This window comes from Streptopelia decaocto, assembly GCF_964273445.1.
Source record: "Streptopelia decaocto genome assembly, chromosome: Z".
Classification (NCBI taxonomy): domain Eukaryota; kingdom Metazoa; phylum Chordata; class Aves; order Columbiformes; family Columbidae; genus Streptopelia; species Streptopelia decaocto.
The window spans coordinates 30,256,007-30,275,958 of record NC_138657.1 but is presented as its reverse complement, the minus strand read 5'-3'; the positions used below and the strand labels follow the sequence as shown (position 1 = coordinate 30,275,958).

The window sequence follows — 19,952 nt, the reverse complement described above, 5'->3', positions numbered from 1 at the left end:
CAAATTATTCAATTAGCCAAAATGAACTTTTAAACTAACATTTAACTTCCAGAGACACCAACTACCCAACTGTGACAATGATTGCTATTTAAAAAAACCCAACCCTCAACACCTCAGCATATACCTGTACAGACAGTGAGGTTGTGTTCCTTATTTTAAAATGGCATATACACTGATTTGAAGTGCAATACACTTACTTAAAAGTTCACGTTATCTCTGGCATTGAAGCAACACTGTTGTATTCCAGAGAATCATCATTTAGTGAAATAAAATTAGGATCAAACAATGCAAACCTCTAACAGGTTCAAAGTAAATAATAATTATTTTAGAAATATATGCAGATACTAAAGTTTATCAACATGGCATATTTAAGAAAGGGAAAAAATGGTAAAATTTTAAAATGTGATACCTCCTTTAGTGGTATCATTCTGTGCCTGGATACCATGATGCAATGAATTGTGAATGGCAGAAAGCAAGTCAGCTGCCTGAGTCATTAGTTTCTGAGCTTCTGCAACTGCACTTGTCTGAAAGGCAGGTAACAAGTTATTCACATTATGACTCAACATATTTTGACTATAGAACTAATGCTAGTATCAGAAAAAAAGAATATCAAGATTCTAAAGTTTGTAGACAACCAGTTCTGAAAAAAAACCCAAACAAACAGATTTTTGAGCAATAAATTGTTCTTTATATTTTACATACCTATATATACATTTAGTAGTAGTACACTGTTTGTTCTATAAGATAAGCCTTAACAACAATTATGACTGAAAGTTGAGTATAAACTACACAAAAGTCCTCTACTTTTGCTTTTGGAGGACAGAGGGCAGGGTGGGCAAAAAAGGCCACAAAACTCTTCTGCCAAATGAGGCAGAACTCCAACTGCAAAGAAGAAAAGAATCCTATTACTAAAAAAATGTAGAATTCTTGACAATATAGACAAAACACAACCTACTGACTAAAATGAAATCACTACATAACATTAGAAGGCACCAGATGTCTGTTAGAAATCTTGTTTCATGATCTGCTGACATGCTGAATTTTTTTATGTCTTGTGACTCCAGATGTGTTAGCAAACTGGGTACCATTTAAAATAGCTCTCCATAAAATCTAAAATCTTACTTTAAAAAACAGTGGACTAACAGTCCCTGATGGAACTTGAAATATTTGAAATCTCAAGTCAAATTAAACTTGACTCCTTTTAGAAAAGAAGATGTTTAAGACCTCTGAAGATCTAATAGAGGCTGAACAAGATCTGTAGCTCTGAGTAATACACATTAATGTATTATAGCATCCACAAATCTATTAAAAGAATAAGTTGCTAAGCATATCTAATTCAAATCAAAGTAATCCATGATGTAAATAACTTATACTTTAAGTAATCTGACTTTAGCGACACTAAGATAATCTGATTTTGCACAGATTATTAACTCATTGCAGTTCACAAAGAATTTGGCTGTATGTCAGTGTAGATCACTTCTATGTCAGTTTGTGTATTGATATAACTAATGGCTATACTCAGAATGCAATTACTCTCAACCATCCAATCACTTTTTCCCCAACACTGATGTCTATCAGTGATACATACACGTCACTTTCAATTTAATCAAGCAGCTGTATACAGCTGCTCTGACAGCAAAATATGTGGGAAAGAGTCCGTGCCACTTAAGTAAGAAAAATGTTTATTTATTTATGTAAATGGAAATAACAATAACCAAGCGACAGATATTTATCTTTGTATAAAGACAAAGCTCTTGAAAAAAAGCATCTTTGCCTCATGTGATTCTTTCTTCTTATCCTAGAACAGGTAGTTCCTTTCCCACTCAACAGTTAGGAAATCTTTTCTTTAAAAAAAACAGGCAAATTGCATGGAAAGCTATTATATTCCCCTTCTCAGATGAAAATAGTGTAGATAAAAATTCAATATCACACAAAAGGAAGAGCTAACAATTCTCTAGAGATGGAAAAAAACACTGCCCATTGTCAGGTAACTCCACAGAAGGGGACTGAACTCAAGGAAGAAAAGTTTTGCTCATGGGTGTGAACAGAGTAATTCAAAACTAATAAATATTTTTCTTTAAGTGTTCTAGAATAAATAGAATTCTGTCTCCCTGCAAGGTCATAGTAATGTCAGCTACTAGCCTTCTCTGTGTTTTCTTTAAAAATGAACAAAAACTGAATGGTGGCCACTGTAAGGCTTTATCCAACACTTTATCTGCAGCAACATCAATTCAAATCTACAGAAGCTACAGAATAACTGCTTCACCTTAGAGAATGAAAAACAAGTAATTCACAGGATCACAATGCGAACACAGAAACACCAAATGAACGTACCTCTTTTTTGGTAAATGCTATCAGAACAGTCAGCAGTACCCGGGTAAACTTGACTCTGCTGAACACAGCTAAACACTGTTGATGCTGTCATAAAAATATACTGCATATTACTAAGAAATACACATTAAATCCTGAAACTTATTAAAAAATTGATTTATTGAGGCATGGTCCCTAGTCTTAAAAATATTGTGTCTAGTATGATTTTGTAGAAAAGTTATCAAATTTGTAGAAGAAATCTGTACTGCTGTCAGAGAAGCACTAACACAAAAAATAAGACAATACTTTGGGTAAAGCTCAATCACCGACTGTATAGCTATCTCCTATGCAAATACCATTGAAACCTCAGCTTAAGTGAACAACTAGAAATTATTAAACCAACGTTTCTTTTTTTTTTTTTTTGAAGATCCATGTTAAAAATAGTTTCTGAAGAAAATAACCTTTCCCAGTAAAGGAAACTCACACTCTTCTAAACGAACCACATCAACTACTTCAATTATCACTTTTTCTGGAAGGAGCTACACTGCTTCCACCTTCTCTTCCTACTTTCTCCCTGGACAGTGAGGCTGCCAGCACCACTAAAAGCTGCTGGGAAGGAACTGAGGGAAGAAAGTAGAAGACAGATAAGACCACCTACTTCGCTAATGGCTTTTTCTTGAGAGGTAGGCACATGAATGGCAGAACTGCAGAAGCACCACTATTCTGCTGTTGGGATCAATCCAGAACAATCACAACAATCCAGAATGGCAGCACAAAAGTCTACCTGCTAGCTTGGTATATGCTCAGAGCCATGTTTAGAGTAGCTCAGATATGACAGTAATGGCAACACTGATGACACATGTCTCACAAGCTGATAACTACTGATTAAAGTATTGATGTACTAATCCACAAAATCCAGAAAAAAGTAAACAATTAATTACTTCAAGTTCAACTTCTGGATCTCTCTCTTCTCCTTGTCGACTTCGAGTGCTCTGGAAAGTAAAGGCATTTCAAATAATTTATTAAAAATTGCAAATGGAAGCTACTGATAAAATCCCTTTACCCTCTCCAGAATATCCACCCATTAAATAACCCTAAAAAATCAGTTCTCAATTTCAAACCCTCTTAATATATCATCTAGGTACTTGAATGATCCATCACTCTCCTACAGCAATGACTTCTATCTCAGCCCACTCTGCAAATAGATAAGGAAATTGTACAAATATTTTATATTGTAAACCGTAGTAAAGGACGATTAAGTGACTTCTTTAACAGCCCATAGTATATCTGCACAAAAGCCAGAAATGAAATCCATACGTTTTTTGTGCCCCCGCATAGTGTTACCTTCTACACCATGCTTCCACCTACTACTAGTGAAGCAACTATTAAAGAATTTGGAAAGGTCTGAAGACTTCCAGCATCTTTAGCTAGAAGGCAAACTACCAGCATGTTACACAAACCATTGTGGCAGTCCTTAAAAAAAAACGCCACCATTAAAAGACAAAGCTGCTCCATTCTTCATAATTCAACTACTTCCCCCAAGCCTATGTTAAGTAAATTTGAAGTATAATTTACAGGAAAAACATGAGAAAAATACCTTCACTCGTCTTTGGAGGTCATCTTCTACATCTTTTAGCATACCTAGAGAAGTCACAGCACAATTAAAAGCTGAGAAGCATTCCTAGGTACACCTACACTACTCAGAGGAAAAAAAGTTTTGCAGGAAAAATCAAGTTTTGAAGTGTTTTACATACCCATCAGCCAAAGATTAGACAAAAAAATATTATTGTGATTGATGGTGGAGATGTCTTGCAAAAATAGATATATCAGGATATAGACTGACTGACCCAAAGCTTAAGTGTTCACAAATTTTCTAAAAATAATTCAAGGGAAAGCTCAAGTATGTATCAAAAAGTGTATTAAAATATATACTTATGTATATACCTAACAACATATGTAGCCATAGCTTTAGAACTACTAGATTGCTTCTTCCTCAAAAGCAATCTGTTTAGATCACAACAAGCTCCAAGGCAGAGAAGCAGAATTCAAGCAATGCACTTTCCAACGGTTTTTATCTGTCTCAGTCATGGATGAGCTCATATGTGGCCACTTGGCTGGCACAGCTAAATGCACTTTCCTTGCTCAGGCATTTCACAAATAAACAGCTGAACCTTTTCTTCAAGGAAAAATAATTTGATCTCTCTTTTTACCAAGCCATCAATTTTCACAGGACTAATAAAAAACCTTAACATCTGAGATTCGTACCAATTCATTAGGTTTGGTTGAGAGAAAGACACTAGCTAGACAGATACACAGAAAGCACAAACTGTACCTGTAACTCTGAGATCTGTCACACTGTTTGCCATTTTAAATCCGTAAGTCATTGACTGAAAATCTTCCTAAAAAATAAAAATCAAAGCAGTAGGTTGTGAAATATAAAGAGCAGTAGTTACATTTTCCAGTTGGGCTCCAGAGTTTTATTTTTGTCTGTTTTGTGGTGGTTTGTTGTTTTTGTTTGTTTGTTTGTTTTTGCATGTGTGGGTTTTTTTTTTTTGGTGTGGTTTTCTTTGTTTTGTTTTGGGGTGTTTTTGTTTAACTACATAAAGTATAACAGTTTGGTTCCATTCTGTATAACTGAATACACCTTGGTTTGGGTGACTTTCCAGCCCAAATCCAGCTTGGTGTAATTATTTTCTGCATAAATCCTTAATACAAGTATGCCCTTCATATTTTCATCAACTGTCACCCTATCAAAATGTTACAAGAACTATGAATGCCAAGTACTATTTAATCAATTTTAGATATAGTAAATATGAAGGGACTAGTCCAAGCTCTGATGAAATAAAAATTGCTTCGGCACAGAAAACCAGACTCTGATTCCACTGCTGTACAAACACTTCAGATAAAAGACTGTCACAGTTATCCAAGTAGAAAAATAAAAAAAAATGAACAGGAAGAAAACCTCAAGTAAAACTGATTTCATTTGACACAAGACTTGCATTGCTTCTTCAGTAAAATATTTATGTAACTCCAATATTTGAGCAAAAAACAGAAAAGAGCATGCAACACCTTCATTGAAGAAAACATTTTAAAGAGATCAAGTCTAATACTTTTAGAAGGATTAACTGCTGCTCCTACAGTATCCTTGAATCAAACAGTAATAAATCTCTCTAATACACTGTTTTATTTGCATTATGGAACCTATGTATAATGTTGCATAGAAGATACTGAAACACATACCTCCTCAAAAACAGCAGCTTTGTTAACTTTTTCTCTGGCAATATCACAGATTTTCAGGATCCCTAGAGCAAAAGCCTTCATAGCAGGATCTTCTATGAAGTCTGGATTATGAATATAAAGGCAAGTAAACACCGTCTGTGCCAAGGAATGTCCCTCTAACCATGTTATCTAGGGAAAAGAACATTAAATGTTTTACTCATAACATCCAAGTCCTCATTTTTATATCTACATTCTTTTTTCATCTTACTGTGCTTCAGAGAGTCATTAAGGAAGTCCCTATCACAGCAACCATCTAGTAAAGAAGGGAAGGAGAACTTCTCTCAGCCTTTAACCTTTATCCATCTGCTGGCTGTTTCAGGCAGTAAGGTACTAAACCCTAGAACACTATCAAATTCTGGTGTTCAGGTCTAATCTCTGTGACTTAGACAAGATATTAACTTAAGAGACCATCAGATTCAAAAGGTTCCTCTATATAAATACCAAATGAAAAATGCAATTGGCTATGAAACAACTCAGCAATACTGTGCATGTTTTTTTCTACAACTTAGAGCTTCTTTTCACGATCCCTCTATCTACTGCTTTTATGATGCTTTAAGCTACAGGAAAAGTTTCAGAAATTTAAACCATCATTTATGTATTGAAATAGCATAAAACACAGTAGGATCAGATTTTTAATATGGCTGCTCTCACTTTTCAAAAAAAAGTCAGTATTTGGGTGGGAGGGGAAGAATATGAATTATGTAGATCAAGTACACACATTTTTTTTGACCAAATTAATATTACCTGTTGTTTTAAAAAGCAAACTAATTTTATTGATGTAACTTTAGAGAGTAACTGAAAATAATTTGTGTAGTTTACTGATGAAATTAAGACATAAATAGAAAATATCACAATTAACAATTAACAAATAACTGATAATTCACTTATTTCCTTTCCACATCGATTTAGGTATTTTTTTTTTTATTTCTTCAAAATTCCCCTATCAGCTCAATCAATATTGGCTGTAGAGAAATGAGCAACAAGTACTGTAGGTTACTGCACGCTCACTTGCCAACACAAACACCAATACACAGCAGGCAACCAGGTACCATACATGTAAAAACCACAAATTATAAAACCTTTTTACGTTATTCAAAATGCTACCGGTTCTCCTCCATAATGATTTCTTATAATAAAAAATCCCAGAATCAAAACTATACCTCTTATAACAGCCAATGCAAATATCTACATGGACATTAAAATATAAGTATATATTTTGTGTTCGATGAATCTTTTTTTCTTGAGTTCTACTGGTTGTTTTTTCTGGTTTTGTTTTTGTTTGTTTGTTTTCTTTTTACTGGATAGAAAATATTATACTTTGAAGGCAAAAAAAATCTAATATTAAGAGCAAATAAATTCTTACCAAACAACAAAAGCATGTATCCATTATTCCTACCAGCTCAGGTGAAGTGAGATCCTTTATTTTAATGGTGCCATCCTTAAAAAACAAAGAAAAGAAACTTAAAAGCTATGGAAGCCTATAGGCAAAATACGTATTATTTGTAAAGCTGAAAAGGAAATTATAATTTGGTTAAGACTTCAGAACACATGTATACCATTCGCTTTACTGATCAGCTTCATTATGTGCCTCAAATTCTGGAAAGCTGCTCAAAGAGAAAGCTAAAATAAAATTTGTGATTTATGAGTAGCCAATAAGAGTTAACTGTCAATGTTTAAATCACAAAACAGTATGTATAATCATAACAAAAGCTGAACAAGGAATAATATGCAGGACCCATTCTTTGAAGACTGCTTTTTTACACTGCAGATACTTGTGAAGTTTTACTGCCTCCAAAGTCAGGACCAAAAAGTTTTATTTGTCCAATGTATGCAATTCTGCATACATTCTACATGAATTAGCCAATATTTTACACATAATTCTCTGAGTCCATTCAAAACAAGGTCTATCGTAAAAAATATTCTTTCCTCTGTGAGTGCATTATTTTTTCCAAAATAATAGAAAGTCTTTCAACCTGTCTCCACCGATTTAACTTGACCATGCACCAAAAGCTAATCTGTACTGTCAATGTTGTTAAATTAGCCAGCTTCTGTTCAATGCTAAAGAACGGATAATCTCATGAAGTGTTACTTTCAGCTTCTGTTAGGAAGCTTGTTTCCATTCAGCTTATAGAGGGACTAACCAAAACATTTTAATATAATGTGCTTTGAGGAAGCACATGGTGACTTGAAAAAACATTTCTAAAAATGTATTTATATAAGGAATCAATACCCAACAATTTCACAGTACTTTTCACTGGAAGAATTAGTGTCACCGTGATAATGTAAGTAACGAAAAGGTAAACATCACAAGCTATTTCTTACTTAACTATCAAAAATAAAAAATAAAACCAATCTATTTTAAGTAAAGACTGAAAACATTAGTTATGCTGAGTTGTGCTTAACTGCAATTTGATAAAACTATATCATACTTTTACAGACAGTGGAGCCAAAACCAGGAAAGTCATACGAACCTTAATAGCTTGCTCAAAGTTAAGAACTTTCCTATTAACTTGGTTTCCAATCATACCAGCATCCATCTTGGGATCCATCATTTCAATGGCAGACATGGCTTCAAAAAGACCAAAACTAAGAACACCAATTAAAAAAAAGTTCTAAATGTAATTTTTTTATACAAAATAGTCTTAACAAGACAACGTAAAAGAACACATGATGATAAACTGAGTACACTGTATTCTGACCACAGACAAAAAGGTACAGTATGTTAACATCACTACTGATCTTCAGAGATCATGGCTTTCAGGAGTTTGAGCATCTCTCAACAAGTTAAGAAAATATATGCGTAGAAGTAAAACTATTCGCCCTTTTATTTAAAGCTGAAGAATACTACTGAGCTAAATATCCCATTACTAAATCTATGAACACTTGTTTCTATACATAATGACACAAAATCTTTTTAAAGATCACAAATTGATATTAACTGAACCAGCTGTTCTTTCTACGCTACATTCAAAACCCCAAGTAAGGTATGTCCCCCACAAATGAATGACGATATGTATGACACAGACTGACAATAATACACATTGACTATAGCAACTTCGTTCAAAATGAGCATGTTAAGAAAACTGATACAAAAAAACATACTGCATGTGAAAATGGGTCACTCGTAGTCAAGGCACAAAAGCTTTCAAGAGAACCACACCAAATGCAGACTAACCTACAGAAGAAGGGATATAGTGCCTCATCTCTGGTACATATGATATTAATCAGAATTGCTGCACAAGCCTTTATTACGTAAAAAAAAATATTGTATGTAGCACATTGTGGGAACAGCAGTTCCAGCTAAAGGGCCTTGAACAGATTATACAGTTTGGTTTCTGAGTGAGGTGACATTTGACAGTAATGTTTGGAAACAGGTCGGGGAACATCTACATGCACAAAGCAATTCAGGTTTTACAGTCCCCGATGGTTTGCATGTAACTTGGAGATTTGTGTACTCTGCACTATCGCAGTTGCAGTCGGCAGAACAAATAATGCAAGGGCAAACAGGGGAGGATGGACAGAAAAACACAAATGAGCAGGTTGCTAATGATTTGAGTCTTGACAGCACAAATCCTTTTGAGTCAGGCTCTGTAGATCTCAAAAAATAGTCAGTTTTATATCCATCATTAATGCCATCCCAGCTGTGTAAAGATAAGGCAGAAATTTGTGAGGAGCTGGATCAGGAGGCTAAAACTCTGCCCTCAACACGTCCTTTGCCTGATTTTCATGACGCTTATACAGCACACAGTAACCCCTTCATGAATAGGACAGCACTTGAAAATGTGAGGAAGGAAAATCTTATGAAATATTACAATCAATGGTGGCTGCTGTGTAAGATAGATGTTTGGGAAAAGTGTTCAGAGAACAGACCCTTGAATTATAACACTATGTTGCAATTAATATTGTTTTAGAGCAAGAAGAGTAGGACCAAAAAAAAACTCTACAAGAGATCATTGAATCATTTCAGACAGTTTTACAGGTGGAATGGTTTGAACTTCAACAAGCTGGGAGAGAATTAACTGATAACACACAGGTCATAGAAAACTTGCTGAACTCTGCGAGATGCTTTTCCTTATTAACCTGTTTTCTTTGTAGGTATCTGTTTAAACATATTACATTTTAATATGTCTTTGCCTGTTACATGGTACAGTAAGTTCACAGGCTGGTAAATCATGAGAATCCGTTGACTCAAAATGTACATTTTGTGATTATACAGAAGACTGTGAGTACTTCAGTTCTTTACTGCATGAATGTGATGACAAGATTCTGTGTGTGACAGCTGTTACTTTTCTTTCTAGCATGCTAGCTTTATTCCAACATCCAGACTTGCACAACTCTGTGATAGGCTGTGTCTCATCTCAGTGTACTAAATTTGGCTCTTTTGTATGTGCACCGGACCAAGAATCCTGATTTTGGGATAACAGTTGTATCACCCCAGAGGAGACACTAATAAAAGCTTTGCCCAGTCCAGCTTGCTAGGGCAGCGGGGAGCAGGCGCCAATTGGGCTCCAGCACACACTGACCTGTTTTGTCAGGGAGACCCAGCGGTGCCTCCACCTGGCTGAGCAGTGAGCAGTTCAAAGGTGCAATGCAAAAATTGAGATATTGCCTTGAATAAGTGTAACTGTGATCCAGCTGTATATTTGTACTTGGTGTTTGGTTTGCATATCTGAGCTCAGTATTTTAATTTGCGTATTTATATTTGGTACCAAAAGAATTTTGTTTGGGGAGATAATTACAAAATGGAAACTGGTTCTGCCACTAAAATACCACCTTGCTCCCCCTTAGGATGCATCCTTACACATTAGAGTAATTGCTCTTATTGTTATCTAATGATTTTGAGACCAGAAAAGAATTTAAGTTGTTAAACTCTGATTCGCGTTGAATTTATGTGCTAGTTGGTGGTATGGGAAATAAAACTAAATGCTATGGTGCATGTGAACTTGGAAGAGGTTGTATTTAAAAGTTGCTAGAATATGAACTGATTTGGATCTAGAAAAATGAAAAGAATGGATTGATGGTTAATATGCTGTTTATTGACATCTGTGAGACATTGCAAACAGTAAAGGGGGCTGAGGAGTAACTATTGCTCAGTTAATTAGACTTGCATATAGAGTGTATTATGGCTGGAGTGAAATGGAAAAATAAAACAAGCAAAATATCCCAGGCCTGTGCTGTAGTGCTTGAACATAAATTTCAGGCCTGTGTCAAGCTGCAAGACAAACTCGGCAGGCAGCTCCCCCTTAGCACCAGCAATTAACGCCACCTGCGTGGCCTTGCCTGTATCTAAACTGCAGCAAGAGAAAGAAAATAGAAAAAAAAAAAAAGAAAAGAAAAACCTGGCTGCCCACTTTTAAAGCGGTGAAAGGGGGCTTTTCACTCCCCGACACTGCAACGATGTTGTAATACTGAATGGAGCAGTCTGAGGGTGAAATTTAAAGGCATCCCAAGCAGATCCGTAGTTCTAATGAAACTGGGAAATTAAACCAAAAATTTGTTAATAGACTTATTCTGTGGTAACTAGTTGTAAGAGACTTCTTAGTAAATTCACCATGATAGTTTTTGAGATTGTGGGAAAGAAAGACAGACCATTTTTTGAAACCAATGGAATGCCAAATTTGGAATAAAGTTTTTTAACAGATGAATTCTTGTATTTGCCAGAAAGCCCTATACCTCTCTTGGGTCAAGATTTGTTAAGTAAATTCTAAGCTCAAATAATGTTTTCTGAGAATTCTGTTCAGTTGCATGTCCCGTAAGAAGATGCTTGGATGGTGCAGATCTGCTTTCTGCAAGCAGGATATCTCCAAGGAAATTTTGGATGCTGTATTTCCAATAGTATGGGCAGACAAAATATCAGTAAAGCCAACACTACACTGATAGAACTCAAATGGGACTTCAATCTGGTAAGGAAAAACAATATCCAATAAATACAAAAGCCAAAATGGAGTTAAAGACTTTGATGAACAACTTTATGACAACTTTACAGGCTGACCACATTCGACTGGACTTGCATATTTGTCTATTTATAGTTACAACACAAAAACAACCTGTGGCTATTGTAGGACAGTATGATGAGAATGCTAACAGACTGATATACTTGGAATGGATTTTTTTTCCCCAATACTTTCCATAAAACTATTACTCAGCTTCTAGAATTGATTGTTACTCTGATCAAAAAACACAAAGAGTGGATTCAGGTCTCAACAGGCCATGACCCATCAGATTAAAACTGACAATGGTCCTGGATACACTGCTAGATCCACACAATATTTTTTATAGCAATGGGGTGGTTCGCATGTCACAGCTATTCCACATTCTCCCCCTAGACAGGCTATTATTGAACAGGCGTATTCCACGCTGGAACAGATGTTATTAAAATAAAAAAGGGGGAATATGACACCTCAGGAACAATTAGACAATGCAATACATATTTCAAACTTTTTGAAGCATGCTACGCCTCCCTCCTCTATCACAGCAGTGAACAAACACTTCCGTGTTCCAGATTCATTATCTCAGAGACCAAAGGTTTTGTATCAGGATCCCCTATATAACAGTCAGTGGCAAAGGCCTGTAGAGTTAATCATCTGGGGAAGAGGATATGTGCATGTTCTTCATTCAACAGGACTGAAGTGGCTTCCTGCAAAAATGTGTTAAACCTGACTATGAGTTGGACAAACACGGCGCAGGACCTAATGCCGGAGATACAGCATCTGTCCCTGCAGCAGAGGGCAACAAAGAAACAGAGGAGACCAAAGGAAGAGGCACTGGCCTATCAGAATGATACAGATTTACGTTATTTGGACTGGGGACTAACTGGTGAAAAAACTTTCAATGCATTTGTTTTCCTTATTAGTATGGCTAACCAGCTTTCTCCAATATTTGTTAATAACTGTAATTGTTGTAATTTGCATTGTTCAATTCTATTGTAGGTTGATTTGTAATGAAAATGTATAACAGGAAAATGACACATAAGGTATGATGATCCACAGTGGGCATTCAAACTCACCAATAGAATGCCCCCTTTTGACTTTGGAGGCAAGAGGTGACTGCACGACCACTCCAAAGCAGTCTGTCAGATGACTGTGGTCACAGGTTGGATTGTGTGGCAGTTGCACATTCCCCTGAGATCTGGAGCCTTCAATGAGGAGGCTGATGGCTCTTTAGAACCTTTGGTGCCCCACTATGCCTGTCTCCATGTACACACTAGGGTGGTACCAAGGTGCTGTCAGTCACATCCTCCTCTGCCTCAGGGCAGGACGACTTCACCTCTACCAGCTGGTGGGACAGGAGGGGTAAGACCCTCAGTCAGTTGACAGGGTCCTCAACAAAGGAGGTGCCCAGAGAAGCTGTGAAGCTTCTGGACTATGTTGTAATGCCCACAGCCACACCTGCCCTGACTATAAAACGGGGTTCCCGCCGAAGACGCCCTTTGAGTGGTCCTCTCAGAGCTGCAGGTCTGTAAACTGGAGCCCTTTCCTTAGACAGGAACACCGTCTAAAGAGACTTCCTGGGATTGAGAGCACCTCACCTCCTCATTTGGGTGAGTGGTTATTTACTGGATGTATCCTTGAATGAATCTTCGCCTAACCCAGGCGAGTGATTATTTCTTGTGAGTACCCTGAAGTAAGAGGCCTCTAGTTTTGTTTCTTGTGACTGACCACATGCATGTTGTGGATCCTAATTATTTTTATGTTATTGTATTCAAATAATCTGTGGGAAACTGCAGCGGGTCTGTGGAATCCTTGACAGAAAATATGGGAGTAGAGATCAGCCTTGAAGATATTAAGAATTACCCTTGAGAAGGATGGGAGTAAAGGAGTATCCGGAGAGAGGAGAGATGTACCCGTGAGAGAAAAGGGGATAGAAGAATAACATGGATGATAGAAAAATTAACCAATGAGATGTTAGTGCTGTAACTTGTAACCAATAGTGAAGAGACACATGAATTGGTAAAACTGTATAAAAATACACTTGTGGCAATAAATGGCATCTACTACTTTCATCCTGGAAGAACTTGGTCTATGTCGTTTGTCCGTCTCAACCACGACATAATCTCCTTAACTGATATCTGAACCTGTATTATATGTTATCAGAGTGCTAAATGAGAGTAATACCATTGAAATTGAATCATAGTGTTTATGAGCAAAATTGAGTAAAACAGCACCTCCAAAGAACAGTCTCAGCTAATGTGCAAGGCCTGGTTCAGGATTTAGCCAGTGCCCTGCAAAAACAATTGCATGATTTGCAAGAGTTAACACTGCAAGACATAATAGCTAACATTATTGAATAGCATAAAGTGATTAGATCCAAAAACTTGGTTTTCAGGACTCAATCTGCATATATGGATTTTTGTGGGAATTGGATGTGTGCAGCACATTCTGATTTTGAAAAGCATATTTGCTCTGAAATGCTCTCATGTATAAAATTATACCTCCAAAAATGTGCTTTGATTCTACTAACTGCTCGGTGACATCCTTCCACAGGTGTTTAAGCAGGTTTGCATTTAGCAGTGTGCTTCTGTTCTCTGAGTTATTAGCCTTAAATAAGCACTTATTTCTTTATGCAAGTGAAGAAACTCATGTGGCTAAACAATTTACTTTTATCTTCAAAATATTAAATCTCACATCATTTTTAATGAATTCAGCAAGATCTTAGCACATGGGTTTTTTTGAAATATATTTTTTCTTAATCTGTAAAGTTCTCAGTTTCTGTTTTAGCATGTCATTTAAGAGTTCCATTAAAGCACATGAATTGTTTTTCCTAAACATGTTAGTGACACTTAAGGCAACAAAATCTAATAGTTTACTGTCTTTCTGGAATGTTTTTATAAAAAAATGTCCGCATAAAATAGTTCAGTAGGGTCAACACCACTGATCGTAAGACGTGCTATAAACTTCTACATTGATTAACCAAAAATGTAATGTTATACAGGCACCATGAGAAATGTGCAGAATTCATACAGGTGCATGATATACATACTGCTGAGTACAAATTATACTCTTAATGCTTCAACTATTTTGTTTAAAGTAAAAGTTAAAAAAGTATAGATGATACTGCATGACTTAATAGTAAACATTAATATATTTGCACTAATCCCACCTAAAAAACAGAACTATCCCACAGGCATACTTACAGCTTGTCATGAAGCAATTCTCCTAACTTCAGTTCTACAAAGGAATAGATCAGAACAAATAATTACAATCACCTTTCTAGTACAACTTTTCCAGGATAGTTCTGTCACTCAACAAACTGTCTTATGCTAAGAGAGAACAAGGTGTGGGAAACAGGGCAGATATTTATACTCCACCTTCATTTGCTTTCACTTACTAAGCACTTTCATGACTGCAAGTCTGAAAAAAAAAGTCCAGTTGTTCACAGTCTTTCCTCATTCCTGTCTGTTATTTTCACATTACCAAATAATAGTGTCTGAATAGTCTGGAACACAGGACAGCAGTTTTCTGTGCTGCTTTATGCAGCTGTCTAACTTTTCCCAGGGATGCTTACTGAAACACTTGCTGAAGCCTTTAGACATATTTGATGGGTATAAATAGTATATCACTAATATACATTAACTATTCGGTAGCATAACTAAACTGTGTTTCTCGTGATGTAATATTCTGTGTAGTAATTTGCAGTTTTAGGTTTATTTTTCCCTAGTGTCATCATAAAATCAGTTGAAAAAGTAAGGCTGCTGTCACAGTAAACCAGCACTAATATCTAATAACCACAAAGCCTTGTTTCAAAGATGAAAAACGATGCACTAACCAACTAAATGAGGACATCATTGGACCCTATAGATCCAAAAACATACAGGAAAAAAACAGTGTTGATTCTGCATGGATGAATCAGGTTGACATTTGACAGAAGAGATAGGAAAATGTCTTTGCAAAGACATAAAGCAGGTTCAAAAATGCATAAGACAAAAAAAACCATTACTTTAAAAAAAAAAAAATTAATGTAACCTGAGAGAAGAAGGAAGGTGAGGTTCTTCTGATGTTTCCAAGCTAAACACAGGGAAACACAATATCGATGTAGTCCATTCAGCTGGAGATTGAACCTGGGCCAGACTACTGCTTGGAACACTCCAAAGAACTATGCTTAGTCCTCCAAATGATTCTAAGTTTTCTCAGAACACAAGCAGTACAACTCACCTTTGCAAGCTTCTTCAAAATCCTGGGTTATATCTACCCAGCTTGTATGATTCTTTTCCATCTTGTCAGGCATACCGAGTTCCCATCCTGCATCATCATCTTCGGCTGAAGCTTTCATAACCATGATACCACACCTTTAAATCTGCAGAGACACTGCATATTATACACAAATTAGAGAAAGTCCTTCATAAGAGTAATTTTTTTTCTTTTCAAGAATCAGGTGAGAGAGACTAACTAATTTGATTTCATTTAAACAGCTACCATTACATAAAAACAGCCCCAAAAACTTTATTAATAATAATTATTAAAAAAAAAAGTTTTCTTATTCACATTTTCTCTACAACTAGGTTGTGGGCTATGAAACCTGAAAACTAAGGACATCAAAACTTTAGCAGTACTGAGCCATAATAAAGTCCATGCTGTCAAATTTGGAATACAATGGTAAACAACACTACAAAACCCTCTCTTACAACAGACATGCATATCACAATTTTGTTTGTTGTTATTTCACAGTATTAGAAATGCATGTTCCCCCACCACCCTGTGAAAGGAACTAAAAAGAGGGAAGAACTGAAAAACAGACCACAAACAAATTTGTTATTTATGCAATGTGTATCCAAACAAATTTGTGAAAATGGGCATGTTTCCTCTGACTTTTTCAGCAGAAAATGATGGAGGTTAACGCAGCACCATCAAGCAACATCAGATTGGAATATAATTTTTAAACTTCACCGGCTAGTTATTTCAAACTGTTTTTCTGCTTTCACAACCTCGTGATGCATGGGGCTGCCCTGAAGAATTTTATGTTTTTCCAGCCACTCTGCCTGTGAGACAACAGCAATGCTCAGCCTCCTCTCATCGGGGATCTTGCAAGAGACACCTACGAGCCCGGAGAGCTCTCAACAGCTTCATCGAAGCCGCCACGGAAGCTTCAGACAAAGGCCCCCGTGACACGAGACCTTCCCGGCACCGGCAATTAAGGAAAACAAAGGAGTGTGAGGGATGGAAGGGGTTTTGGACGCTGCCCCAGCAGTCCCTTCGCACCCTGCCAGCACCCCACCGTTCGCAAGAGGCCGCAGGTGCTGCGAAGCTCAGCGGGCTGTGGTGAGGAAATACGTGGGGAGCTAATAAAAATAAACGGAAATCACGTTTGAATTTCAGCCATTAACGCCAGCACTGACAGACTCTCCCGAGCTCTCCTCTTCCCGCAAGTCACCTGTCCCCAAACCCGGCGCCACCCCGGCCCAGGCAGCCCCGCTGCCCACAGGGCCATGGTAAAGCACGGGGCCGGTTACAGCGTGGCCCACACCGGGCACAGCGAGCGGCTGCCCGCTGACAGGCCAGGCGACTTCTTCGCCTCGGCACAGGGGAAGGGCCAGCGCGGCGCCCGGCCGCCCGGCTGCCCACCGCGGGTCACCGGCGCCGCGCCCGCCCCCGAGGTCTCTCTTCGCCTCGCCGTCCCGCCCTCTCTCCCTCTGTGGGGCTGACTCTGCCTGGCGCCTCGGCGAGACGGGAGGCTGGAGGCGGTCGCTCATCGCCCCGTTCCCCGCACCCTCGCCGTGCGTGGCCGAAGGCCTTACCTACCGCGTCCCGCGCCTCCGGCCCGCTCCCACACGCACTCCGCGCCTGCCTGAGCCGCCGCCGCCACCCCCAACCCGCGATCCCGGGCCCGGAGTCAAGGCGCAGGCGCACACGCGCCGCAGGGCACATCCGCGCCCCGCCCCGCCCCCTCCGCCGGTACGTGCACGCGCCTGTCACCGCCGGCGGCGCGCGGCGGGGGCCGGGGCGCGGGGCAACCAACGGCAGGAGGGCGCGTGGCGGCGGCCGCTACACCTGGCGGGAGGAGCGGGCTGAGCTCGGTGCCGGTGAGGGTGCCCTGAGCCGCCCCGTTGTGTGGGAGAGGCGGGTGGGGAGTCCCGGGGAAAGCGGTGGGAGTGTCGTCGCAGAGCAGGAGCACGACTGCGCCCGGCTTGGGCTGGGAGGAAGGAGGCTTGATGAACGGCCTGAGGCTTGGCGGCTTGTGGCGCCGCAGGCGGGCGGGACTCAGCCTCTTAGCTACGGCAGAGTCCCCGTCTCTAGGTCTGTCCCGCACGGCGTCGCGGACCGCTGCTAGCGGTGGCCGGGCTCCGCCTCTGCGGGCGGCTGGTGCCCGCCCTCAGTCCGGTCCCTGGCGGTGCCCGCCGGCTGGTCGCAGCCCGGTGCCGGTCCGCTTGGTGGAGGTGCAGGGCTGGCTGCGGGGTTTGGCGGTCGTGGGTGGAGGGGCCACCGTGGTGCAGCCGGGCCGGTCGTTCTGGCAGTTTGCCGAATTTGAGTTGTCGAATTGAAAGCAGACTTGAATGGTGGGGGTTAATATTAATATCATTATTATTTTGTTTGTTTTTTAATGTCAGCCGTTTCCTTCCGTTCCTTTCGCCCTCTCCGTTTTAATTAAACATATCTGTTAGAGATTACATAACAGTGTTTCTCTGCAGAGTTTACTCAGATGTGCTGGTTATTCCGTTTGGGGGGCGGGGCGGCGGGGACGGGGGAACAAGCTGGCATAAAATGGATAAAGGAGCTATATTTTTAGAGCCATTGGCAGTGGGTTTGATCATTATTTTTTTTCAAAATGCACAAACAGAACGCTTCAGGTGTTTCTGCCAAAGATCACCAGCGTAAAGGACAGCAGTTTATGTGCTTTACTAACAAAGCAGAGGCTACCTTAAGTAGATTTTGCCTCCAAGGTTAGGAGGAAGTAGTTAGATCTTAAAATGCTAACTTCACCCATCACCCTTTCCATTCAACGTGCTCAAAGTACGGAGCATTTGTACATGGAGGAAAGCAAGAGGAGAAAACTCGGTGTGAGCTTCTGTTAAACTGATGACAGCACCTACTTCATCTGGAAGAATTGTCTTTAGTTCAATGCCTATTAAAATGTCTGGTGGTTCACAGCTACACTGTACTTACATGTAATTCCTGGGGTGATATGCAGCCGTACATAATATCTTATAATCTTAAGGTTATGATAGCAAAGAGCAGATCATTATTATTGAACCTGATAATGGTTAAAACATCTGTAAATGAAAGCTGAGTGTATCTTCTTTAATACAGAAAACAGTGATACCTGGACCAGCAGTCTGTTCTGTAGAAAGACTGCTGATTTTCTAGGGAATTAAATTATTAATTTCAAGAGAGAAGGGCTGTAGCCCATATAATAATCTCTAATAATCATTTAACTATGAAATTAACAAAACGCCCCAATGTTGAATGAAAATCAGTTTCTGAAAAGGCAGTATGGTTGAAGTTTGTTACAAATGTGTCTGTTAGCAAATACCTATTTGTGTTTCTGTGCAGGCTGAATGGTAGCACTTATGAGCTGGTTTTTGTGAAGTAATCGTGGCGATGTCAGTCCAGTTCTCAGTAGACCAAAGGATGCATCATAACTAACTGTAAGCAATTACCATTTCTCTTAGCAAAAATACCAGACATCAAAAATGAACAGCAGGTTGATTATGTGTGTGTGTGAAATAAGCATAGCAATTTAAAAAGTTAGCACATGTTCACTGCAGTAACCCTTAAGCTGCGATGTTTTGTTTTGAGAACATCAAAGCACTTTAACCTGACACGATACAATTAAGTGAACTGACAGTGCTGTGAAGAGCTGATCTAACTTCTGGTCCATGTGACACTTGCATGGGAACATCCAGAGAAATAAAATGGCTTTTTACTTATTTTTAGATTCTGGACACACAGTTATTTTTTTGGGGGGACAGATTATAAAAGTTATTAGTATTTAAAATGCACTGGTGTTTAATACAAAAGTATCCCTCTTTTTCTTAGTCATGCACACATGTGTGGGATCCACAAGGTAGTCCTCAAGGCTAAGCAAACAGAAAAGAAAAGCAACCTTCAGATAATTCTTGGTGGTTGTGCCTAGACCATGTTGTGTGCTTCCTTCTTGGTGAAATGGGAATAGATTAAATGTAAGAATTACTAGAAACTTGCTTCAGTGTTAATTATGGAGTTCCTGTAATACAGTAAGAACACTTCATCATATACTTGACTTAAATAGGCTGCTTTGTTTTAAAAAAAGTCAGCTAACCATGTACCAGTTTAGGATGTAGTCAGTTGACTGCCTACTATTTTTGTCTTTCCAAAGTGATGTTACATTAATTCTGAAGGTACTGATTTATTTTGTATGATTTTGTAATACAAAGTGTATTTTTACACTGC

The 19,952-nt window shown here is 38.8% G+C and overlaps 2 protein-coding genes across 5 annotated transcripts in view; one reads left to right on the top strand and one right to left on the bottom strand.

Moving 5' to 3' along the window:
* The window catches only part of NAA35 (N-alpha-acetyltransferase 35, NatC auxiliary subunit), a 31,481-nt gene extending 14,043 nt beyond the window's left edge, over positions 1 to 17,438 (bottom strand). Inside the window, exons 1-11 of one of the 4 annotated variants that reach the window (XM_082074761.1) lie at positions 17,321 to 17,438; positions 15,741 to 15,893; positions 14,723 to 14,756; positions 8,061 to 8,175; positions 6,953 to 7,027; positions 5,551 to 5,718; positions 4,643 to 4,709; positions 3,908 to 3,951; positions 3,252 to 3,302; positions 2,335 to 2,418; positions 410 to 524 (exon numbers count right to left, since the gene is read on the bottom strand). In XM_082074761.1, the coding sequence (XP_081930887.1) occupies positions 410 to 524; positions 2,335 to 2,418; positions 3,252 to 3,302; positions 3,908 to 3,951; positions 4,643 to 4,709; positions 5,551 to 5,718; positions 6,953 to 7,027; positions 8,061 to 8,175; positions 14,723 to 14,756; positions 15,741 to 15,864 (877 nt within the window). In that variant the 5' untranslated portion in view covers positions 15,865 to 15,893; positions 17,321 to 17,438. The remainder of the gene's footprint in view (positions 1 to 409; positions 525 to 2,334; positions 2,419 to 3,251; positions 3,303 to 3,907; positions 3,952 to 4,642; positions 4,710 to 5,550; positions 5,719 to 6,952; positions 7,028 to 8,060; positions 8,176 to 14,722; positions 14,757 to 15,740; positions 15,894 to 17,320) is intronic. The other 3 variants (XM_082074760.1, XM_082074762.1, XM_082074763.1) reach the window with 3 other exon arrangements.
* A 1,635-nt stretch (positions 17,439 to 19,073) lies between these two features.
* The window catches only part of AGTPBP1 (ATP/GTP binding carboxypeptidase 1), an 80,305-nt gene continuing 79,426 nt past the window's right edge, over positions 19,074 to 19,952 (top strand). The window contains exon 1 of the mRNA XM_082075395.1: positions 19,074 to 19,168. The gene's annotated coding sequence lies outside the window, so the exon portion shown is untranslated. The remainder of the gene's footprint in view (positions 19,169 to 19,952) is intronic.